This window comes from Hevea brasiliensis, chromosome 15, assembly GCF_030052815.1.
Source record: "Hevea brasiliensis isolate MT/VB/25A 57/8 chromosome 15, ASM3005281v1, whole genome shotgun sequence".
Classification (NCBI taxonomy): domain Eukaryota; kingdom Viridiplantae; phylum Streptophyta; class Magnoliopsida; order Malpighiales; family Euphorbiaceae; genus Hevea; species Hevea brasiliensis.
In genome coordinates, this window is record NC_079507.1 from 72,497,645 (window position 1) to 72,524,149 (window position 26,505).

A 26,505-nucleotide genomic window follows, 5' to 3' on the forward strand; every position below is an offset into this window, starting at 1 on the left:
AGGAAGCTGGAATACAACATCAATTATCAGTGGCTTACTCACCTCAACAGAATGGAGTTTCTGAGAGGAAGAACAGAACAGTTGTTGAGATGGCTAGGTATATGTTGAAAGAGAAAGAGCTACCAAAGATGTTTTGAAATTTGAGGTACATTTACAGTGTGTACTTGTTGAATAGACTTCCTACTAGAGCAGTGGAAAGAAAAACTCCAGTTGAAGCATGGTTTGGATCAAAGCCTTCTGCAAGTCACTTAAAGGTCTTTGGATCAATATGTTACATGCTTGTTCCTGATGTCAAGAGAATCAAGCTGGATGATAAAGCGGAATTGGGCATCTTTCTGGGTTATGTAGCCACATCCAAGGGTTACAGAATTTACAATGTGAAAACAAAGAAGGTGGTTGTTAGTAGAGATGTCAAATTTGATGAAGGAGCCTACTGGAACTTTGAAAAAGAGCAGGTTGGAGTAACAAATTCAGTTCAGCAAATAGTTGATTCAGAAAGTTCTAGCAATGAATGTGTTGAGTCTGAAAAAGAGTACAACTCTGATGGTGAAGCACATGTTCCTAAGTTCAAGTCTCTTTCAGAGATTTATGAAAGCTGTAATTTAGTTGTGTCAGAACCTAGCAGCTATGAAGAAGCTTCACAAGTTGAAGAATGGCAACATGCTATGAAGGAAGAAATTGCAGCAATTGAGAAGAATGGAACCTGTGAATTGACTTCCAAACCAAAAGGAAAAAATGTAATTGGTGTAAAATGGGTTTACAAAACTAAAGTTAATCCTGATGGTTCTATTTTTAGATATAAAGCTAGACTTGTTGTTAAGGGTTATGCTCAACAACCAGGGGTGGATTATGGAGATACATTTGCTCCAGTTGGTAGGCATGATACCATTAAATTATTGTTGTCTTTAGCAGCTCAAAGAGAATGGCAAGTGTTTCACTTGGATGTCAAATCTACATTTTTGAATGGTTTGTTAACTGAAGAAATTTATGTGCAGCAACCAGAAGGATTTGAGGTGCAGGGTCAAGAAGACAAAGTGTATAAGCTGAAAAAGGCTCTTTATGGCCTGAAGCAAGATCCTAGAGCTTGGTATGCAAGAATTGACTCACATTTGATCCAAAATAGATTCAGGAGGAGTGAGAATGAACCAACCTTGTATGTGAGTGGTGATGGAGATGACTCTCAGCTGATAGTGTCACTTTATGTTGATGATATGTTAGTGACAGGTGGAAATTTTCAGTTATTGAATGATTTTAAACTGAAAATGCAAACTGAGTTTGAAATGTCTGATTTGGGGAGTATGAGTTACTTTCTTGGTCTAGAAATTGAGCAAGTTACTGAAGGAATCTTTGTCTCTCAAAGAAAATATGCTCTTGAAATATTAAAAAGGTACAATATGGATAAATGCAAATCTGTTGCAATTCCTCTAGTTGTGAATGAGAAACTTAGCAAGGAAGACGGAGCTGAGAAAGCAGATGCTTCAATGTATAGAAGTTTAGTTGGTAGTCTGCTATACTTGACTGCATCAAGGACTGATTTAATGTATTCAACTAGCTTATTATCCAGATTTATGCATTCACTAAGTCAAGTGCATTTAGCTGCTGCTAAGAGAGTGTTGAGATACTTGAAAGGTACTACTGATTATGGTATATGGTTTCTAAAAGGAAGATCTGTCAAACTTGAAGGCTATGTGGATAGTGATTGGGCTGGGTGTGTTGATGATTCAAAGAGCACATCAGGCTATGTTTTTTTTCTAGGTTCAGGTCCTTTCTCTTGGAATTCTAAGAAACAAGAGGTGGTGGCTCAATCTACTGCAGAAGCTGAATATATTTCATTTCTTCTTTGCTACAAACCAATCAATTTGGCTTAGGAAGTTGTTGAAAGATTTGGGAATAGAGCAATGTGAGCCTACAGTTATTTGGTGTGATAACAAATCTGCAATTGCCATTGCAAATAATCCTGTTCAGCATGGAAGAACCAAGCACATCAAGGTGAAGTTTCATTTCCTAAGGGAGGCTGTAAATAATTCAGAGATTAAGCTGCTGCATTATAGGTCTGAAGAACAACTTGCTGATATACTTACTAAAGCTTTGACCAAGAACAGGTTTGAAGAGTTGAGGAAAAAGCTTTGAGTATCAAGGAAAAATCTCAAGGAGGAGTGTTGACTGAAATGTGATTTTTCCTTAATACTTAGTTGCTTAATTTTATGCTGGAATTTGTACTAAAAATGCATTTTTTACTGATGTATTTTTGCAGCAGTGTTAGGTAACTTTTTACCATACTTCCAGCCATGTTTTGCTTATTTTTTAGTTGCTAGAGAAGTTAGTTTTTTGTAATCAGTGTAAACAACTCTCTCATGCCTATTTTATGAATGAAATTCTATCTCTTAGTGTAAGGGGGTTCTGCTGAAGAAGATTTTTGTTTTTTCTTCTGTTTTGCTTTGGCTTTTATTTCTCTGTTCTTGAGAATTCATTTTTCTGCTCAAAATTCAACAGTATGTAACTATATGACAATATCCAGAGAAGGGAAATCAGTATCTCATTTATTATGACATTCCCAGTTATAATATTTTTCCCACATGTTGGCAGGAAAATTCATCAAGTGGAAAGCATCGTCTCTCGCAGACCAAAGGCAATCGTGGCGAAGGCATTTGTTTGTGAGGTCTATTTAATACCAGAACCTTTTCAATTTCGTCCCACAATCGATGGTTCCCTCCAGATGACATGATTAGTTCTATAGACATATGACTCAATTAATTTAGAGGTCAATGATGATGATGCATGAATGTTAGTATGCATAAATGTATAATTTTTACTTTTACTCTTCGCTTTGAGATCAATATTTATATAACCAAAACTGAGGTATACAAATCAAACAAAAAAACAAAACCAAAACTGAAATCTTCTCTGCAGCTGAAACTTTGCCCCCTTGTTCCTCCAGCACTCATGTATAGGGTAGGGAAAAATTCTATCCTAAGTTATAGTACACTAAACACATCAATAGAAGGTGGTCCAAGACGATCCTTTTCTTATAAACAATAGATTTATGCTTAAAGTTTAATCATAAGTAGGCATTATCTTGCCTAACATGGGTTTCGAAACGGACTTTAGCCTATACACACATTAAGTTTATGCATAGGCCTAAGTTTATTTCAACTACTACTAAGATTTATGGTTTAAACAATAAGGCCATAAATCCAATATCTTACCTAACACGGGTTTCAAAATAGACTTGAGCCTATATACACATTAAGTTTATGCATAGATTTAAGTTTATTTCAACTATCACTAAAATTTATAGTTTGAACAGTAAGACCATAAATCCAATATAGCAAATCTACAAGGTACCTAAGGCTAAAATATAGGGCTTATAGGCTTCATTGGGTAGGAAAAAGGGTTACCCATGCTAAAACTTGTTCATCAAACACAACGGTATTATGCATGAATATATAATCTTTACTTATACTCTTACCTCTGAAACCAATATTTACAGAACTAGAATCGAAGTAAACAAAATAAACTTAGGCCTATGCATCAATACAAGTAGGGGGACGACAACGGTTGAACCTTTCATGATTCTGGCTGCAAAGATGTGTGGTATGTTATGGTTTTCGAGGCTATAGTTCAGTCTTTTTATAGTTCAAGATATACAGCTTTATGTGTGATCTTGGATAAATACTAGTGAAGGGAAACAGAGGGATGATGTTAATTGATACATGACTTAGTGTCTCAGTCCCAATTGGAAACGGTTGTGCCAAATATAAATTCCTTTTCTTATTTGGGCAAAACAATATTCAGAAGAATAATGCTTTTATTTGAAAATCCCATAAATCAACAAAGAGTATTTTATATTGCAAATGTCCATTCAAATTAGAAGGTGAATAATCCTCAATTGCAGCCCAAATTCATTATAAGAGGTTTTAGTAATGACGTGGTGATCTTAATTTTTACATGTACTGGCATTGGCTATGACTCGTTCTTGCCTTGGGTATTCTGTTATGCACATATCATCAATAACTTGAACAAGAATATAACAATAATAATCCTCAATTAGTTGCATTGCAAATCTAAAGACCATGATCTGGACTATTACCTCATTTTGGGTGCATAACTCTAAGGAGAAACCTTCAATTGCTGCAATTGAACTATGAAAGTAACATTTGAGAAGCTACAAATTGAAACGATCCATAAACCCATATTTTAATTAGAAATAAAGAAAAGACATAGTCCACGATTTCTTTACAATTCCGCCCCGTAATTAATTAGTACCTATACATTAACAAAGACAACTTGCAATCTATTAAGGTTCACAGAACTAGCCCTATTTGGCGATGGATACAAGGAAAACTGAAGATCATGCTGTGTCAAAGTCTCATTATATTACTAAATGAGATGGGCTTGAAGTGGGGTTGCTTTCGTGGTCTCAAATCAAATGTGCTTGTGTATGGGTTCATACCCAAACCTAATCTCAAAGACGGGGTTGAAATGTATTTTACTTGGGATTGGTCAAGCGTCCCCGTAAATCTCACTTGCCTTTTCAGAATTGCAGGTCAATTCCTCAGAGTCTCTAGCTAGGTTTGCTTTTGTTTTGAAGCTTCAAAGTCTAACTTTTGGACCATGACCCTGCCTAGCATTGGCACTGGCACGTGTGAATTCCTTATTTAACTCTCATCAACTCTTAAAGCTTTAAATACTTAAAAAGATTTTTGTCTAACAAAACCACCCAGCAATACTCAATATATATTTTTTTATTTTACCAAGTGAAAATGAAAATATATACATTCATTTACAATCGAGATGGGATCCCGAATGACTCAATAGACAATAGTCAATGCTCATCTAGATGGCCTTTTCATGTTTTTTGGGTTTGGGTGACCGACTACAGCTTAGCTTTGGAAAGAGTATTAAAGGCAAACCGCGTCGACAGCCAGTCAATCACACATTAATAGTACTAGCAATCAACATTAACAAGCTTTGCTTTTCCATTAAATGTTCATTACTACTCACTAATCACATTATTTAAAACTTTCATTTATATCAATTAGATGAGATTTTTTTAACACCCCTCAAAACATTTCTTCCCTATCATCTCGTGCAAGTAGCGCAGCGTGGAGTTCGGGCAGGAGGACGTAGCAGAAGTACACACCTCCCCATAGCCTCTCCTTATACTTAACTCTTTGTCTCCTAAACACCTAACCCTTACAGCTGTCCTACATTTCCATCTATTATACTATATTATTGTTCACATCTCTGCCTGTAAAATTAAATAACTTGAATTGCGATGAGGAAAAAAAAAAAATTAAAGGTCATGGCCCAAGAGAAGACAACTTTTGATTATTATTTTTTGAGTAAATTTTTTTATTAAATTTAATATATATTAATTATAAAAATTTTAAAATTAATAAATAAATTCTTTTTAAGGAGTATTTCTTTTAATTACATTAAAAATAATATTTTAAGTAGAATACCAAATGCAGCCTTAGAGAATAACAGTACCGCAATACCCATTCTAGTCAAACTTTATGGTTGATTTGACTCTTATATTAGCCCAAAAATAAAATACAAAAATAAAAATTAACTACACTTGCCGCATTCGAATTCTACATAAACCCAGCTAAGATTGAGCTATTCTCGACATAAGCTTCCTCTTCTCCTTCTCTCTCTACGCCTACAGTACTCATTACTCAACTCTCTCTCTCTCTCTCTCTCTCTTTCTTTTTCTCTAGGCTTTGAATTTGAAGATTCAAGAAATGGCAGAAATACTCACTGAGGAGCAGATTCTTGAGTTTAAAGAATCCTTCTGTTTATTCGACAAGGATGGAGATGGTCAGTTCATTCTGCTCTTGTGTTCTTATTATACTCTGTTTTTCTTCTTATAATTAATTAACTGATATAAATTGAATTGTACAGGATGCATTACTGTCGATGAATTAGCGACGGTGATCAAGTCTTTGGATCAAAACCCGACTGAAGAAGAACTACGTGACATGATTAATGAAGTGGATGCTGATGGAAATGGCACTATTGAATTTGCTGAATTCTTGAACCTGATGGCCAAAAAAATGAAGGTAAATAAATTTTTTCTAGAAAAAAAAAATTATGGAGTAGACAAGCACTTAATAATCATTATCTAATCTTCCTTCCTATAATTCTATTAAATCAGGAGACTGATGCAGAGGAAGAACTTAAAGAAGCTTTCAAAGTATTTGACAAGGATCAGAATGGGTATATATCAGCTAATGAGGTATTATTTTCTTTAAAATCGCCTTTCTTTATTGCTATGGTGCTGTCATCATACATATTTTTCTATTTTATTGAATGTTAATGAATTATATAATGAACGATAATTCATTTTATTTTTATTATAAATATAATTAATTAAAAAAATAGATAATGAGATTAAAATTTTAAAGTCTTTTTACTATATATAAGTTAATAATTTTTATTTTTTTACCATAAAATTAATTTTAAGAGAAAATTGACACTTTAAAATCTCTCATTCTTCTCATTTTCAAGATGAAAGAAAATTAATAAATTATTTTAATTAGCTTTATGTATATGATTTTTAATAATAATTCAGAACTTCCAAAGCTATAGATGTGTATTTGGGTGACAACTGTGTTTCTTTCTTTTTTCTCGAGCATTAGCGTTGACAAAATTCAGATATTTTAGCAAATAATATTTAATTACCAAAGGGAATCTAAGCAAAAAATTAAAAGTAATTTGTTGTGTTTGTTCATGTGTAGTTGAGGCATGTGATGATCAATTTAGGGGAAAAGCTAACCGATGAAGAGGTGGAGCAGATGATTAAGGAGGCTGATTTGGACGGTGACGGTCAAGTTAATTACGATGAATTTGTTAAAATGATGAGGACTGTGGGTTAAGTATATTTGTATTTGCCCATATTAAAATTCATTCATTTTCATTTTCTACCAATTAGTCCTCCAATAAGAAATAACTAATTAAGTGTCGTATTATCGTCTTCCATTTGTTGTTGTGTTAGATAGCTTGCCAATGATTTTGTCACTTACCAAAACGTATAATCAGTTGAAAAGTCACCATTTGATTTGTTCAATTATGAATTGTATTTTTTTCATTTCTAATCTAAATCTTATTCTTATGTCATCAGAATAGATATCTTTCATCTTTTATGTAATCTGTCATTGATTTGAATTTAAAATTTTTAACTTAATATATGTTTAATTAAGGGAAAGTGAGAAAAAAAATAATTTCTTTTTTGTTGGCAATTAAAATTTAAATTAAAGATTAATGAGTTTTAAATAAAAATTCTCCATAACCCAAAGAAGGCAACATATATTGGTGTGGAATTTCTACATTGTAATTTGGTTCTAAGGTGGACTTTGACAATGGTAGGCCTACCACTACCACTTTGTTTAGTTTCCCTTCCTCCTTTTGAAAAGTACATAAAATCATAATCATGTCGTCAAATCATCTTTTCCTTGAAAACAATGGGATGGAGGTGACCTCCTTGGAGGGAAATATAGAATTAGACTAGTCCTCAACTCCGCGTATTTTCTATGCCTATGGTCTATACACCGCGTCAGTTTGTAGAGATAACCGAAGACGTGTGGGATAAAAACAAGTTGGAATCCGCAATAGAAAAATGTTTGATTGGTTGACAGGAAATGTGCTGCTTGGGATGCCACCACCATGTCCATGGCCCTGTCAGGGAAAACCAACCTGTTCGCTAGTAATTTCTGAAACAGATCACCTTTCACATTGACATTGTTCACGCAAAGATCAGGCACCCTCAGCACTGTCTCTTGTTATTATTTTATTTATCTAATTAATTCTCGGTTTCCATACAAAGAATTTTAAATAAAAATTTACTTTCTATAAATTTTAATTTTACTAGCTAATAATATAACATACTTGATAAATGAATGAATTTCACTTTCGCGTTTATTTGTCCAATTTCAAAATAAATACAAAATTAACATTAAGAAACATTTGTATTTTCAATGAATAAACAAATGATACAGTCAAAGGCAGCAAAAGCTGCCTATTTTACAATATCCTCTCCAAACCTTCCAATTTATCTCCAACAAACACCCCAATAAATTACATCAAGAGATTCAACTAATGAGAACTTGCATGAAAAAATACAATGCATGCAGGGCTGTGCAAGTTTAGGACAAGTATAGACAGAGAAAGAACACAAAGCAATTAATGAGGGTTACATAAGTTATACTCACTCTTTCTTGGTTAGTCTCAAATATGCTAAACCAATCAACAGTCTCTCCATTGATCAATACCCCACGTCTTGAAAACTTGGAATTAGAAAGGGAAACCAATACCGAAACAAATTAATTCAGAATACCAAACTGTAAAACTGTTAACTTCGATCTTAAGCTTTTTAATTAATCACAGTTGTACAACACATGCAATTGGTGAAGAGAGATGGCCTGCGCTTGTGCTTTTCTTTACCTTTTGGAGGCGTTGGCGAGACTTCTTTAGTGGCAGATGAGTTCCATGGATCCTTGGTTGCTTTTTCTACAGCAACATAATTTTCTTTTTTCTTCGGTAGAACTGCACCACGAGCCTCCTCATCTTCTTTCAAGAACCCTAGGAATGGTGTTCTTGACTTCTCAGAGTCGTTTCTTTCCAGAGTAATCACTTTTTCTTCCACTGGCATTGCTTGATACTTCAATGATTCTTGGCCATATTGAGCTTGCGGAAGTGAGTTTTGAAGGCTTACATCTGCCTGGATTGGTAAGCCTTCAATTGCATTTTTATCCTCATGAAGTAGTGGAGTCTGATCTGATTCTTCACCCCTTGCTTCTATTCGGAGATCAAGATTGAAGCTTGGAGATTTCCGCATCTCTGCATGATTATTCAAGTTGTCAGAAATTGATTCGGTGCTGAACCTTCCCACAGTTTCTTGTGGCTCATAACCGCCCCTTCCGTGGACCGAAGTTTCTACCTTTTCACATTGTTCACTCGACTGACTTGCTAAAGCTAATGATTTAGCTTGTGTCACTGTCTCTAGAACTGTTATGCTGTAATGTGGAGATTCTTGCTGTGATTTCTCAATTGCTAACTGCACAGCAGGGACTGTGCTTTCCACAATTGAACTTGGAGACTTTCCCACCTCCGCTTGAATCAAGTTTTCAGTAACTGATTCAGTGCTCATCCTTACAGCATTTTCTTGTGCCTCAATAATATTCTTTGCAAAGACAGACAATTCAGTTTTTTCATGTTGCTCACTGGAATCATTTGCTGAAGCTGAAGATTTAGTATCTGTGGCCATCCTTGGAGCTGCTGTCACTTGGGGTAAAACTTCTTCCGCAAGTTTCTCAATTGCCAACTCAACCACAGAGACTAAGGACTCTACAGGAGAGCTTGTAGCATGGAAAGTGGAAAACGTTGTAGCATTGAACTTATTGCTGCTCTTCGGTTTCAGTTCCAACGTTGACTTGCTGCTATCTTGGGAATCCTCAGATTTCATGAAAGTTTCCTGTTGATGATTCTCAGGTAGGAACAGAGAAGCTGAAGCGCATGATAGATGATGTTCTACTGGCACAAATGGAACTTCTATTTTCTGCTTTATCTCCACAATGTGCTTCTCTACAGGTTCCTCTTCCTCGGCTTCGTAATCTTCTGCTTCCTCTTCATTGTTTGTGACATTTGGGACTGGCAACACTGCTGCAACTGTTACAAGCTCAGGAACCATTATAATCTTTCCTTCGTATGCTTCATCACTTTTGCAATCTCCTGATTCTTCTGCATTGATTTTGCTGTTTGCAATGGATGACTTGGCTGCAACCATTCCAAGTTCAGGAATACTTACAATCTTTCCCTCAGATTCCTCGCAATTTTCTTCATAAGCCTCATTCTGGTTGTTTGATTCCTCCACAACCTTGAACTCCTCAATGTGGCAGTTCCTCTTGGTGGCAGCTTCATGAGCAGTTAATGCCTCAGGTTTGAAATCTTCTACTTCTTCTTCATTGTTTTTGCCATTTGCAATGGATAAGTTGGCTGCAGTTATTCCAAGTTCATGAACCATCACATGCTTTCCTTCAGGTCCATTGCAATGTTCTTCAGAAGACTCATTCTGGTTGTCAGATTCAACAAGAGCCTTTGCCCCCTCAACTTGGCAGTTCCCTTTGTAAGCAGCATCATGAGAAGTATTTGCCTCAGGTCTGCAATCTCCTGATTCCTCTTCATTGTTTTCGTCATTTGCAATGGATGGCTCGGCTTCAAATATTCCGAGTTCCAAGTTCATTTTTTTCTCCTGGTTGTCAGATTCCTCAACAACCTTCACTTCCTCAATTTGGCAGTCCCCATTGCTAGCAGCATCTTGAGCAGTGATAACAGAACCGTCCATTTCAATGTTCTTGCAATTAAGCCTTCTCAAAGAATCAGTTTCAGATCCATTTGCCTTCTCAATATTGGATTCTCCTACTGGAAAACGAAGATCATGCTTATTTTCTCCACTTTCCGATTCTTTTCCTATTAATTTAGCCTTGTCGGGAAGAACCATATTAGGAAGAACCATGGTTTTGTCTTCAGGCAGGGAGGCTTCTAAATGGGAATCTAATGATTCAGCCACCAGATTGGCTCCTTGTTTTGACTCCAAGAAATTAGTTTCATTACAATTCATCTTACCAGCTAACTCTCCATATTTCTCTCCAACATTACTTGGAAGATCCAATGATAAAATAACTTCAAATTTCTCTTTGCTGGGCATATTGATTTCCTGAGATGCCATTTCTTTCGCCAACAAATCATCCTTTCTTATCTCCACATCTAGATTAGTAGCAGAATCAATAGTTCCTTCCAGGTTATCAGACATGTAAATATCTAACAGGTGACTGTTCTTTTTGCTACTGTATTCAGCACTTGTTCCTAAGACATCTGCAATTCCTCTCAATGAATTAGTGCTATCTTGTTCCGATTGCTCAGCATGCACTTTTGTAAATTCATGTTGATCAGGCTTTGGTTCTTCAGAATCTTCAGATTCTGAATCATGTGCTGAGGATATTGCAACAAAAGTTGAATTTGGAATATCCTCTTCTTCTGTTCATAGCAAACCAAAATAATAATAATGAAAAACGATCTTAAAATAGGTTTTAATACGGTTTCATATGTCTATTGTAATTTGTTGCTTCTACTTCTTGTCAAGGATGAATAATTTGAGGAAATCTAAATGCAATAGACTTGTACTAAGCTGAATCAGAACGATTATTAGTTAAGTTAATTGATTATGCATACCTTTCTTGAAGGAAGGCTGCCTTTCAATACAATTATTACTCGTTTCCAAAATATTCTCTGATGATGTTGGGTTTCTGTGACCTTTCATTTCCTTTGAAAAAGAAGCTGCAAATTGAATGTCTCTATCGTTTCCACCTTCTTCATTTGATATCTTTTCAGCTTCTGCAGATTCAACAGAAGGATTAACTCCAGTCTCTTTTTGACCTACAAAGCCGAAAGGCCTAAATTGAATACACAGACTTCTACTAATAAAAAGAACTAAAAATATCCATTACAGCTTAAAAAAGGCCTTATTTCCAACAATCAACATATACACACACATTAAAAATGTATGTAATATATTGAGAAATTGCAAACCTGTTCCATCAGATGTCTGGTTATGAGCAGGAGTATCTCCTTCTCCGTTTGGATCGTCAAAGTCTAACCCTGTCTCTGTCTGAAGATAATCTTTACATCCAGTTGTCGGTACCACATAATTTTCTCCTTTTACATCACTATTATGATCAGTTTCTTGCAAAAATTTTCCCTGAGCTTCAGGGGTTGTGTTATCCTCTTCTGCATTAGCAAAATAATATAAGATAGAAACAGAAAAGCATTAATGTTCGAAAAGTAGAAGGCTAAGCAAAGAAATCAAGCCATACCTCGCAATCCAGAAGTGTTATTGTTGCCCATCTCATTTCCCATATTCAATTTGCCAAATCCTGCAATGTAAATGAAGCAATAAGATGATAACTCACAATCGTCAACTGCGATGGCTAGTCTTTTATTAGCAAATTAAAGGGAGTTGAGTTCAAATTCAAAGTCTAAAAGTCTGAAAATACAAACCATGATGATGATGATGATTATTTTCACATGCCTGCAGCTATAGACCTTTAAGGAAAGCTTTATTTCTGTGAGACTGCCAGACTGTTATTACCCAAATAAAATGGCTTTCATCTATATTGCTTAAAGCATAAGCCTCATTTTGGGTCACCTGTCAGCCAATTCTGATCCATCACCTAAAATCAGTGGCACATTTTATCCTGCTCTTCACTTTTCCTTTTTCTGTGATGTTGACATTCTGTGTATCAGGAATTCTATAGTCTACAGGGGGACATTACTAACTAATTAAAGTTCAATGTCAGTGGCCTGCCCTCATTATTACCCTGAATTCTTGAGTTTTATCTAGGGTCAGTACAACCTAGGTTTTCCAGTAACCTAATTTTATATGTGCCGCCGCAACTCTTATGCAGTGCTTTAGATTTTGTGCGGTGAGTTCTGTTAAACACTGAAGGGTACATGGTGCTGCCTGAATCTTGATGATGAATTTTGTAGGACAGTCTTAGTACCAAAAGACGTCTTGGAGCCCTATTGCTTTTTCCAAGTTAAAATAAGTTGGTTGGTTGATGAAATCTCAAGTCTTCGGTTTATACTTGAGCTAGCATGTGTGGAAAATCATGGAGAAAAAGTTCCTTCTATCCATAATTACCTCCATAAATTGGATGTGAGCTTTCAGATTGCCCATAAAATTTCTCAAGGGAAGGACCTACATGACTGGCTATAACCGGTCCATGTGATGGATAAATGTTACGAGGGCATAGAAAGAATCCAAGATAGAATTTGGCAAATTATGATTTAATCCACTTTCAATTCAGGAAATCTCCATTATCAGATCATGTGTTTCAAATCAAGGCCTTAAATCAATTGTTTTGCCTAAGGCCACATGTAGGTCATAGGCTTAAACAAATGACTTGAGGGCTGCATACAGTAGCAGGCTGCCACACATTCTTTCTCCTGCATAGAATAATGGTTCTGATAAGGCTTTGAGCAGGTGGATCTGGCATTGAAGATTTCTTGGTTTTAAAGCTTATTCTACTTGCAGAGTGGCCAGGGGCATAGATTAGTTTAAGGCTAACCACATTATTTATTTGGAACTCTCTTCCTTTGCGCAAGATTAAGAGTTGGCAAATCGGACCCTCTTGTTTATTTTGTCTAATTAATTGAGAGGAATATGATCAATAGTTGGTGGAAATCCACCATAAAACTCAACTTTTCGTTTTTTAACAAAAAGATTAGCCGCTGAAATGATGATATCACAGTTTGTCCATCCGGAGCAGTGCCTTTCCTATTTTTCAGACCAACTTATCCAGTGATGTTCAGGTACACTAGATCATATATAAGTTTGTCATTAAAAATTGAGATTTAAATACATTGGAATTGATAACCTAGTATAATTTCGACTTCATGAGAAATGATATGGTCTAATTGAATTAATTATGTACTTATACCATTAATTATAGTCATAAGATTTTAGACTTTTAAGAAGGTGTTTGTCTTAATTTATAAGCTCATTAAATTAGTTTATAAGATCTAAATACAGAGTGATCTGTTTGTTTAAAACAATTTTTATTCTTATAAGTTGAGCTTATAAGCTAAAAAAAATAAATTAGGGACATCCAACTTTTCATTTTGATTTAATTTGATCAAATATTTTACTATATTTTACTCATTTAATTTTTAAAATTTCATCATTAATATTATTTAATATTATTTTCAATCATTTTAATAATAAATATGCTTATAATTTATTTTTTATTTGATATATTAATTATTTATCAATCACTTATATGTAATTTAACTAAATACGTAACTGCTTAAAATTTTAAATACTTATAAATTTAAATTAACTTATAAATATCAAATACTTAAACTGATTTCATAAATTAAATTAAACATCCTTCTATCATCAGAATGGACTCGTTGTTTTTGTTTATAACTGCAGGTAGCGGTCGAGAATAGGCTTTGCGAGCCCTTTATCTTCAGGAATAAATAGTCCAACAATCATTCGACAGCTGATTATGGGCTTCGAGACCAATAATTAGTTTTTTTTGGGCCTCTGTGGAGGAGGCAACAATCATCTCGCTAAATCGTTCTATTACCTTTTTCTTTTTTTTTTTTTTGAACTGTCACCTTTTTTTTTTTTAAATATGTTCGAGTTTCTCTCAGCAAAAGAATTTAAATAATTTGTAAATCATAAATTGGATAGGTATACATATGAAATAAATAAAATTTTCCTTATTTTAGTTAGAACTTATTCCTAAAGCAAGTGTTTTATGAATTTCTTGTCTCCTTTTTTAGCTTTATTCTTTTTCCACTATCACGTCAGAAAAGTCCTCAACAATATGAATTTTACTTTTTTTTTTTTTTCCTTTCTTGTTGAGCTAAGAATATGATTCCAATCTTATTGCTAGATGAAAATCACGAATGTTCAACTTTTTATTGACGTTTTACCTAAAAGGGAATATAATGATTTTCTCTCTATTATGGGTCTGCGTAGCATTAGTTAAGTATCGAAGATAATTAAATCGATAATTGTAATTAGTTATTAGTGTTTAGACTTGACAAACCTAAGTATCCTATTTTATTTTTAAAAAACTTTTGGTAAATCACAAAGTATAGAGATTATTTAAACAAACAATTGAAATATGTAGTTAGTCTTTATACTTATATAATTATTAACTAAATTTTAATGTTTAAATGTTTAAAAATCTAAAATTATGGTAACTAAAACATAAGAAACTAACCATAACCAATATTTAAATGGGTACAAAGAAGTTTACCATGAGCTTTAGACACTCTTTACATAATACTATCATCCTTCTCTATTTTCTTCTTTTTCTTTTCTCTTTTAAATGTCTTTCTTGAGTGATCATCCGTGAGTTTCTTATCGATGGCTATCATATGTTAATTTTATTTATTTATTTATTTTATAACAATTTCTTATATCTATCTATGTTTAGAATATATCTAATTTTTTTACTCAAATCTATATTCATTAGGAATATATAAGAAATTCTATCTTCAATAGCGAAATCTCATTTTCTCTATTATTGGTGTGTTGTTTTCTGCTCTTAAAAGGGTCTTTTTTTTCTTCGGTATTTGAATAGACTCTATGGTAGTTTGAAATACAACATAGTGTTACACTCATTTCATATAGGCATTTTAGGGTAGTTTTGCATCCATTTTGCCCTTATATTTTAGTATATTTTATGTTTTTAACTTTATTTTAGCTTATTTGTTAAATTTAAATACTTTATATGTGATTTTTGTAATTTTGTTGTTTTTGATAGGATTTTGTGGCAAATCGAAGATCAATGAGTGCAATAGGAAGTGATTTGAAGAAATTTGGAGTTCTTTAAGCATGGAGGAAAGTTAAAGAAATCAAACCTTGAAAAAGCAAACCAGCCGAAATTTGCTTGAGGCTTTGCTTAAGATCATGCTTAGGGTAAAGCGGCAGTGCTTAAGGACAAGTCAAACATGAGCGAAAAGTCCATTTTACTCTAAGTGAGATTTGCAACCTGTGTGACCAGTGAAATCGCTAAAAGTCGCTTAGGGTTAAACCCTAAGAACGTGAATAGTCGACTTGGATAATTTTACACCTCATTTCCTATCCACTCTTTGTCTTTTATTTACTTTTAGGGCAACTTTTAGGGACCATATAAATTCATCATTTCCTTATTTTTGCCACAAGAGGAAGGGGAGGAAAAACAAAAAGGAAAGAAAATTATATAGAAAGAGGAGAGAAGACGCCATTCTCTCTAGGAAGAGGACGAGTTTGGAGCTCGAAACCAGAGACCTTGGTTCTTCCACAGGTTTTCCCATTTCAGTCCTTTTATCATGTTTTTCTATATTCTTCCATCAATATTTCTTGTAAATACCATCATGAGTGAGTAATTTCTTTAGATTTCAGAGTTGGGAAATATGTTTTAGATTAATTTGTGGATTTGAACTGGGTATTTCCTTATTTTATATGAATATGAGTTTTGATTCCTTCCTTGTGTGCTTGATTTACTTGCCTAATGTTGGTACCCATTGGGTATTGTGTTAATCTTTGATTGAAGGACCGAAAGGTGAAAGTCATTGATGGGTAATCATGGATTGGAACTTAAAATCACCTAGATTTAGAAATAAACTAGGACTTTAAGAGGAATTAATTATTGGTTACAAAACTTAATGGGTTTTAAAGTAATCAAATACATACGAAAATAGGTTTGGTTATTTTAGAATACACTTTGATTTGCTTGAAAAAGATATCAAAGGGATTTAGAATCAATTTCCTTCAAACTCTATTTATCCCTAAAAATTGGAATGCCCAAGACAAATCCCAACTAATTTATGCATAAACCCCCAACTCTGGAATCACTTTTACCATAATTAGACTTTTGCTTAAATTACCCATTGTTAATTTTAGTTTAATTGCGAACTAGAATTAGAATTTATTTGTTTGCTCTTTACCCATTTTAATTGGATTAATCAATTTACCTTGCTCATTTACATTTACCATTTATTCATTAATCATTAGCCCAAATAATCGCTTCATTCATAGTTTAGTAATCAAACAGCAAATCCTCGTGGGAACGATACTTGATTCATCACTTTATTACTTGAGACGACCCGTATACTTGCGGATAAGTCACATCACATAGATAATTGATTTTCTTTTATTAGAGATTTTGGATCATTAAATACGAGTAATTATTTTCTATCAACGAAACCTAGTAGTGCGATTTATTTCTCTATTCATATTTCATGGTTTAATCCTTTTTGTAAGTTACAGTAGAGTTAGCAACGAATGAGGTATTTACAAAAATTATCCTACCCAAATCTGAACTTATTAATATTATTAATATTCGAAATCATCCCAAACCTGATTAAAATATATTATTAGTTATCTGAACCCATATGAAATCTAATTATTATTGCCATATAAAATAGATATTCAACGTGTAAAATATAAATCTATCACGAATATTATTCTTCAAATATGAACATATTCCAAATCCGTCATATTAGGATTCGGTCAAGTCAAGTACCCACAAATATTTGACCTTTTACCATCCTTAAGCTACAAAAATAATAAATTTATGAAAATGTAGTATTGTATAAAGTTTATTTTTAATTTTCAAAACTGAAAATTAATAAGTTACTACTTGAAAAATCAATTTTCTCTACCAATATTAATTATAAATAAAAAAAATTTATTTATCCATAATTATGTATTTCTTTCTTTTATAAAAAGGATTATACTTTGCTTAACTTAGGGTGGTTATTAATGAATTACCATTTTATTAAGAAAAAAAAAAGTTGCTATGATGATTGGTTTTCTAAATTAATTAATTAGTCGTTTGGCATCTACAACGACTTTTTAAGATATTTATTAATTTGTCATTGAAAAATAACTTAATTATGTTGATGTGAAGTCACTTATGCGATCTCATGATGGACTACATATTTTGTATTACAAAAAGTTAGTTCTCGCCAATGAGGGGCGAAACTACCAAAATTTTCAAAATTAAAATTTTATTTATTTATTTTTAAATTACTGTTTACCCCTTTCAAATTTTTTAAAATTAAATTTTATCTATAAATTTTAATGTATTTAAAGAAATTACAGTTTAACTATTGACTAATATTTTTATTTTTATTTTGGTCTATATAAGAACTTGCAAGTTCAATATATTCTTCACCAAAATGATGGGAAATTTCGCTAAGACTACAAGTCCTATCATAGCGTAATTAGGTGAATTTCTTAGCTATTGATATTTTTTCCCCTGAGTATTATAAGGAAATTAAGGGGAATTACGCTTTGTAAGATCTAAAAACCTGATGTCAAATTAATGGTAGTGATAACATAATGTTATAAAAATTCCAAAACTTTGTGTTTTTTCAATTATAGTTAAAATCTTTTTTTTATTAATTTTGATTTAAAATGAAAGTTTAGTATTTATTATGGCCGGTCAAAATTAGAAATTTGGGGAGTTGACATATTGATTGACATGAAAAAAAAATATATTTTTTTAACATGTTATTGATGTGGCAAGTGACATGGTATGAATTTTTATATTCTTGATAATGTGGTGACTAACGTGATAAAAATATTATTATTTTATATATTATCATTGATATTGCATAATTTTAATAATTAAAAAAATTTAAAACTTTCCTATTTTTGTTGATTATAGCAAACTCTATAAGTTTATTTTATTTATAATCAGTTGACTATTTTTTATATAATTTGATCAAAATTAATATTTTATTACTTAATATAATTATAAAAAAATAAATATTTATATTATTTAGTATAACAAAAAAAATATTTCTCTCTCTTTTTTCGGTATTTGTAAAATTTATTAATGAAAATATATAAATTATTATTTATTTAAAATTAAAAATATCTCTCTACCCATATTTATCTCTTTCCTCCTTCCAATTGTCATCCAATAATATATATATTTACACCCTCCACTCATCTTTCTCTCTCTAAATAATATTCTTGTATCTACCTCTCTCTCTCTAAAATATATCTTTATATCTATACGCCGTCCCCCCCCCCCCAAAAACACACACACACTCTCTCTCTCCTCTCACTCACTGTCATTCAATAATATATAGACATTCAATTATATGTTTATTATTATTCTTGCTAAAATATTGAATATTGTTATTATTGGCTTTTTTTATATGAATTTTTAATTTTTAAATAAATAAAAAAATTGAGTGAAGAGAGGAGAAATTATTTTTTATTATATTAAGTAATATAAATATTTATTTTTTATAATTTATTTAATAATAAAATATTAATTTTTGATTAAAGTTAATTTAAAATTAATCAATTAATTTAAAATTTTTAATTATTAAAATTATATCACATCAATAATAATATATAAAATAATAATTTTTTATCAGATGAGCAAAAATAAAAAAATTTTACTACATCATCAATAAACATATTAGAAATTAATATTTTTTTTACACCAGCAGTCAAATCAGCATCTTTCAAATCTCTAAATTTTGATGAAGACATAATAAATATTAAAATTTTAAATTAAATTAAAATTTACAAAAAAGTTTAACTATAGTGATAAACACGCATAAAGTATTGAATTTTTTTATAATATTTGCTTTTTTTATTATATACGTTGAGATTCAGTAAAAAAAAAAAAAAAGGAGATTTATATATTAATTTAATATATTTAAAACTATTTTAAAATATTTTTTAATTAAATCAAATATTAATTAATAAAAAATAGGACTTGCATAACCATGTCGATTTGCTATCCTTAGTATGAGAGGCAACCTTAGGCCGCATTATAAATTTTACGCGCCGAATTTCATTGCCCAATTGTTTCAAACGAAAATGACAGCACGTTTCATCTAACAATTACTGGATTAGTCATAAAATTTTTCTTAACAAGCACGAAAATTTTATAGGCTTAATATTTACGTGTCAGACACGTTTCGCGTATCGGAAACAAATTACAACCTTCAACTTAAAGGATACTTGGTTTGATTATTTTTAATTTAAAATATATTTTTTAATTTATAAATTAAATTAAAATAAAAAATTAATTATTTAATCAAATTATTTGAGAATAATTTTTGAATAGTTTAATTATTTAATTAAAAAATATTTAAAAATAATTTAATTAGTTAAATTTATTAAAATATATATATTTAATGGGAAAGTATTAGATACACTCAATACACATATATCATCTCTCATAATCACATGAAATTTATTTTTCATATTATGAAAATGACTTATTTTTCTTTGAAAAAAAGAGCATTACTTTTGTATACTAAAAATCACTTATAATTTTTTATTTATTTTAAATAAATTTATTAAATTATAAATTAAATTAAATATTAATTAATTTATAATTTTTTATTTATAAGTAAATTTAATTGACTTTCTTAATTCAATATTCATCCTAAAATTAAAAAATTTAAAATATAAATTCAAAATGAATTGATTAAAAAATTAAAATTAGATGTGATTATCCAAGAAGGCGTTAAAAGGACGAGGCGCAGCAATTTCCAATTCCAACAACATTGCAAGTCTTTTTTTGTCAAGAAAAAAAAATCAAGAGCTTCAACAAGAAAATACGCGGCGGCAAAAATGATACAATTTTTGTTTATATTGGACGGATAATCATTACCAAATACATAAATTTTGTGTTTATAACAGGATAGACTATAAAATTATAAAAAATAAATTATATATTAATATAAATAAATAAATAAATAAATAAATAATATTATTAAAATATTTTATAATTTGTTCTCAAAATTAATGCAGTGTACAGTTGCAAATGCTTCAAGATTCATCAAGCATCTCTGACCATGTAGAAAAGAAAAATGTTGACCAATTTCAAATATATAGTGGGACCGATATTGTTGCATATGCATTGAAACCGATTTGGCATTGAGATTAGAGGCTATTTTTATGGAAAAAAGAAAAGTGTTACTAAAAAAATAATTTGAAAAAAATATTTTATCGTTTTAATTTTTTTTCATGACTAAAATTTATGCCGATCAGACCAATAGACGCCGACATCAATGGGAGCACTCAACCTTGCTCGTCGACAGGAAGCATTTGGTTTCAACAAATATGATCCAATCACGTCTGATTCATAGGGATAAGGTCATGGGAACCAGATGAGTTTATTTAATTCCTTACATTTATTGCAACAATACGCGAGTTTCCGGTCCACTCTTCCTCCCATCTTGTTCAAAGTTCCCATTTATCTTGACTCCAAAGATTGCTGCCGGCGTTTTCATGGCCGACAGTAATCCTTTCTTTTTTTAAAAAAATATTTATATATATTATTTATTTATTTGTTCTTTTTTTACAAAGATTTAAATTTTATATGACTTTTGGTTTTATGTCTGAGTGAAATTTGCCTGTATTCTTCAAATTTTTGTAAGGGGTTTCAGTGTTCTTCTTCGAATTTTAAGCATAAATTTACGAGCAAATTGATTTTTTTTTTTTTTTTATCTTTTGAATTTTATCTCGTCTATACGCTTATTATATTAATGAAATCTTTTAAATTTAATTTCAAACTACTTAAAATTAATTAATTAAAATTACGTATAAGTTAATTTAAATTAATTGGTTTATTCTGATTTTATTTTAAAAATTAAAATTTAAATTTAAATAAAGGAATCTTTAGGTTTGGTTCCAATTCCATGAAACGGAAAATATATAAACTCAGGATTTTACATATATCTTGTGTTTTACCAACCTACCAATTTGCTTAGCCAAGGCAAGCTTTTTTTTTTTTTTTAAGTTTTAATTAAAACTTGAAATTTAAATTTTATAATATTAAAAATAAATATAGTATTATCAAATTAAAACGGATTATTACTGCGGCAGTGGAGGCAGTTCTTTTCCAGCGACATCTGGTGGGAATCAAAGAAAAAAATCGTCAAGCCACATTATCCACGAAGTTGCTTATGAATTTCCTCCTCTGACAAAAGCCTTTTGAAAAGTAAAACTATTTTTTATTAATTTTTTTTAAAATGAGTAATTTTATTCTACTCTATCAAAACCACTGAAAAATATAACTTTTATATTTTTAAAATTAAAAATAATTAATTTTTTATGTTTGAAAAAATATTTTTTTTTCATATTATTAACTACAAAATGGTCAAATGTGTCTTCTATTATCAGGGAATTGGCCTGTCCCATTTTTTTTCCATCAATGTTGTTATTTAAAGATTTAAATTTGTATATTCCTACTCGTGTTAAGCAATCAAGGAATAACTGACCTTATATATATATATATATATATATATATATATATATATAGATGTTTCTTGAATAGTGATGGCATTAAAAATTTTTAAAAATCTTAAAAGTAAAATTAAGATTCAAATCTTAACAAAGTTAAAATTCTCCATCATTAAATAATAAAAATAAATTAATAGAATCATGCATAAACTTAAATAATATATTATAAGTATGTATACACGTAAAAAAAAATTATGTGCGTAATATCAAATAATTAATTATAAAATATATGAAAAGTATTAAAAAATAATATTATTTTTCTTATAAAAAGTAAATTTTTTTTATAATATAAAAAATAAATTTTATATAATTATAAAAAATAATATATGTAAATTAATCACACTTAATAATTTTTTCTGTGCAAACACGTTAGCACGTTCAATTGTCAACAGGTTGAATCTGCATGCTGCCCCCTCAATGTAAGCTGTCAAGTTTTTATATGTTTCTGAACAGTGAGCGCTTTCTTACATAGAAACACAAGGTCGGTTAAAAATAGTTAATCAAATGAACACACACCTTTCAAAAATAAATAAATAAACAATCACAGGGTGCCAAATCCTGGTAGTTTCCAGGCGACGCGTGCCCATCATGCATTCCGCGGAGCACAAAGCATATAAATAGAAACCGTATTGATTTCCCAAATTTCATCGCACCTCCGATTATTGAATTTCTTACACAAAAATATCTTTTTTTTTTCCCTCAATCCCCGCGCCTTTCTGTTTTCAGTCCCTTAGGATCTACAAAATATAACTAGCGCCATAAACATGTCTAATTTTTTGCGTTCAAGTATTGAGTACTTGCTTGATGTGCCCTCTACAGTTAGCCAGCCCAAAAAAAGGTGGCATTTGGCATTTGCCACCATCTACTGTTCCAGAACCATACACTCTCTTGCCAGGGTCTCTATGGCTAACAAAAAAACCGGCAAACTTTCTCCCTCTCATTCTTTTATTATACTCGATATTAACCCACACAACAGCTCCTTCAACATCAATCAAGCAAATCTCACTGAGCTTGTAAAAAAGAAAAATCACAAACGACTTCGGCAATTAGGTGGCGTTGCAGGTATAGCCTCTGCTATTAAAACCGACATAGAAGGTGGCATCTGTGGAGGTGTCCAAGACATCGCTCGTCGCCAAGAGGCATTTGGCTCCAACGCCTATAAGAAACCACCGACAAAGAGCTTTTTCCATTTTTTGGTCGAAGCTTTTAAAGATCTTACTATTGCCATTCTTTTAGCCTGTGCAGCACTTTCTCTTGGCTTCGGCATTAAGGAACATGGTTTAAAGGAAGGTTGGTACGATGGTGGCAGTATTTTCGTTGCTGTGTTTCTCGTCATCGCTGTCTCTGCTGTAAGCAATTACAGGCAAAATAGACAATTTGATAAATTGTCCAGAGTCAGCAACAATATCAAAATTGATGTTGTAAGACAAGGTCGGCGACAACAGGTTTCTATATTTGAACTTGTTGTCGGAGATGTTGTTTGTCTCAACATAGGAGACCAAATCCCTGCTGACGGATTGTTCGTAGATGGGCATTCCTTGCAAATTGACGAATCCAGCATGACAGGGGAAAGCGACCACGTTGAAGTTAATCACGACCAAAATCCATTCTTGTTCTCTGGCACCAAGGTCGCTGATGGCTATGGCAGAATGCTTGTTACATCAGTAGGAATGAACACAACATGGGGAGAAATGATGAGCCATATCAGCCGCGACACCAGTGAACAGACACCTTTGCAGGCTAGGCTTAATAAGCTCACCTCATCAATTGGCAAGGTCGGTCTGGCTGTTGCTTTCCTTGTTCTTGCAGTCTTGTTGATTCGTTACTTCACTGGCAACACGCAAGATGAGAATGGAAATAGGGAATTTAATGGCAGCAAGACAAAAGCAGATGATATAGTGAATGCAGTGGTGGGAATTGTAGCAGCTGCGGTCACAATTGTTGTAGTGGCAATCCCAGAAGGACTGCCATTGGCTGTTACACTCACTCTAGCTTATTCGATGAAGAGGATGATGGCCGATCAAGCAATGGTGAGGAAGCTCTCTGCTTGCGAGACTATGGGCTCTGCCACCACAATTTGTACCGACAAAACGGGCACGCTTACAATGAACCTGATGAAGGTAACAAAATTTTGGCTAGGCCAAGAATCAATGGAGCAGAGCACTTCTTCCATTTCCCCACATGTTCTTGAATTGATCAAACAAGGAGTTGCCCTTAATACAACGGGTAGTGCCTACAGAGCAAATCCAGAAGCTGAGTACGAATTCTCAGGTAGTCCCACAGAAAAAGCAATTCTTTCTTGGGCCATCCTGGATCTGGAAATGGATATGGAGGAACAGAAGCAGAGTTGCATCACTGTCCATGTCGAAGCTTTCAACTCACAAAAGAAAAGAAGTGGTGTTTTGATAAGGAAGAAGCTTGACAACACAATCCACGTACACTGGAAAGGAGCTGCAGAGATGATACTAGCAATGTGCTCAAGTTATTATGATGCTTCCGGAATAATGAAAGATTTGGATGATCAGCAAAAGAGTGTATTCAAGAAAATTATTCAAGGCATGGCAGATAATAGCCTTCGCTGCATCGCTTTTGCTCATACACAAATATCAGAACAACAGCATGGAGAAGGGATGGAAGGGAAAAAACTCAAAGAAAACAGCTTGACGCTACTAGGACTTGTGGGTATCAAGGACCCATGTCGACCAGGGGTGAAGAAAGCTGTGGAAGCTTGCCAACATGCTGGAGTGAATATCAAAATGATTACTGGCGACAATGTTTTCACTGCAAGAGCTATAGCCATCGAGTGTGGAATATTGAATCCTGGTCAGGATATGTTCAGTGGAGCTGTAGTAGAAGGAGAAGAATTTCGCAACTACACACATAAGGAAAGAATGGAGAAAGCAGATAAAATATGTGTGATGGCAAGATCTTCCCCTTTCGATAAACTTCTCATGGTGCAGTGCCTGAAACAAAAAGGCCAAGTGGTGGCTGTCACTGGTGATGGAACTAATGATGCACCAGCGTTGAAAGAAGCAGATATTGGGCTGTCTATGGGTATTCAGGGCACAGAAGTTGCCAAGGAAAGCTCAGATATTGTGATTTTGGACGATAATTTTGCTTCTGTGGCCACAGTTTTGAGGTGGGGAAGGTGTGTTTACAACAATATACAGAAATTTATTCAGTTCCAGCTCACCGTCAATGTTGCTGCCCTGGTAATCAATTTCGTGGCAGCGGTTTCAGCCGGTGAAGTTCCGTTGACAGCAGTCCAGCTACTGTGGGTGAATTTGATCATGGACACACTTGGTGCTCTGGCTTTGGCTACGGAACAACCCACCAAAGAGCTCATGGATAAGGCACCAGTGGGCAGAACTGAGCCGCTTATCACCAACATTATGTGGAGAAACCTATTGGCTCAAGCTTTGTATCAGATAGCTGTTCTCTTGACACTTCAATTCAAGGGCGAATCCATCTTTGGCGTGGCAGAGAAGGTAAATGACACCTTAATCTTCAATACATTTGTTCTCTGCCAAGTGTTTAATGAATTCAATGCAAGGAAGTTGGAAAAGAAGAATGTGTTCAAGGGGATACATAAGAACAAGTTATTCTTGGGAATCATTGGGATAACCATTGTCCTTCAGGTGCTGATGGTGGAGTTTCTGAAAAAGTTTGCAGATACAGAGAGGTTGAATTGGGGTCAATGGGGTGCATGCATTGGAATGGCAGCTCTTACATGGCCAATTGGTTGGGTTGTCAAGTACATGCCTGTTCCAGAAAGACCAATTTTTAGCTATTTAAATTGGAGGATGCAGAATTCGGAAAATTGATTGATTCTTGTATTGTTGTTGATTTTTTTTCCCTTTTTGTTATTCTTTCGTTGGGGTAGATAGATAGCCATTTGCACCAAATAAATAGAGATGAATATTCATTGTATAAGTTCTTTTCATTCCCTCAGCAGATAGAATGCATCCATTTGATTTATTGTTAGAAAAATTCTAAATGGCCCGCTGTTCCCTTTTTTTTTTTTTCTTAATTTAAATTTAGATTTAGCTGTTTAGATTTAAAGTCTTAAAATTATGGTTTAAAATTTAAAGTTTAAAGTTTAGAATATTAGAATTTAGAGTTTAAAATTTAGGATTTACAATTTTAGGATTTATGGTTTAGAATTTAAATTTTTTGGGTTTATACTACAGTTTAAAATTTTAGGATTTAAAGTTTTAGATTTTTAGAATTTAGATTTTAGGGTTTATATTTTTATGGTTTAAAATTTTATTGTTTAGGATTGCGTTTAGAATTGTAAGATTTTGAAAGGATTTAGAATTTTAAAATTAAGGATTTCAAGGTTTAAAGTTACGAATTTTAGAATTTAAAATTTAGAATTTTAAGGTTTAAATTTTTAAGATTATATTATAATATATATATATATATATATAAATATTAATAAAAAAAAGCAAGACAGTGATAAGTGTGACAGGCCGTGTAGCATTTGACTTGATTTATGGTTATGCTATAGCCAAATCCCAGAATGGTGTTCAAAGGATTAGAGTAATTCATTGTAAGAACTACCCTAAAATCTATAATTTCAGTTGCAAATATAATGGTGATGGGCAAAAAAGACAGCTCTTGAATCAGGAGACTATCAGCATAAACAGGACCAGAAACTT

At 32.4% G+C, this 26,505-nt stretch overlaps 3 protein-coding genes across 4 annotated transcripts; 2 read left to right on the forward strand and 1 right to left on the reverse strand.

The window, feature by feature from the left end:
• The first annotated feature begins 5,624 nt into the window (after positions 1-5,624).
• On the forward strand, positions 5,625-7,122 carry LOC110634826 (calmodulin-like protein 11). Its single transcript, XM_021783970.2, has 4 exons — positions 5,625-5,823; positions 5,908-6,065; positions 6,161-6,241; positions 6,744-7,122. The coding sequence occupies exons 1-4, from the start codon at positions 5,748-5,750 to the stop codon at positions 6,879-6,881; spliced, it is 453 nt and encodes a 150-aa protein (XP_021639662.1). The 5' UTR covers positions 5,625-5,747; the 3' UTR covers positions 6,882-7,122.
• An 829-nt stretch (positions 7,123-7,951) lies between these two features.
• Positions 7,952-12,152, reverse strand: LOC110634795 (uncharacterized). 2 transcript variants are annotated; one of them, XM_058136665.1, is made up of 5 exons: positions 12,058-12,152; positions 11,874-11,933; positions 11,590-11,787; positions 11,233-11,394; positions 7,952-11,037 (listed from the first exon to the last, which is right to left on the reverse strand). In XM_058136665.1, exons 2-5 carry the CDS (start codon positions 11,914-11,916, stop codon positions 8,375-8,377), a joined length of 3,066 nt encoding a protein of 1,021 aa, XP_057992648.1. In that variant the 5' UTR covers positions 11,917-11,933; positions 12,058-12,152; the 3' UTR covers positions 7,952-8,374. The 2 variants fall into 2 exon arrangements, with proteins under 2 accessions (XP_057992648.1, XP_021639628.2); XM_021783936.2 differs by having other exon boundaries at positions 11,233-11,436.
• A 10,337-nt stretch (positions 12,153-22,489) lies between these two features.
• LOC110651794 (putative calcium-transporting ATPase 13, plasma membrane-type) lies at positions 22,490-25,834 on the forward strand. The gene has a single exon (XM_021807206.2). The coding sequence runs from the start codon at positions 22,609-22,611 to the stop codon at positions 25,666-25,668; it is 3,060 nt and encodes a 1,019-aa protein (XP_021662898.2). The 5' UTR covers positions 22,490-22,608; the 3' UTR covers positions 25,669-25,834.
• The last annotated feature ends 671 nt before the right edge of the window (positions 25,835-26,505 follow it).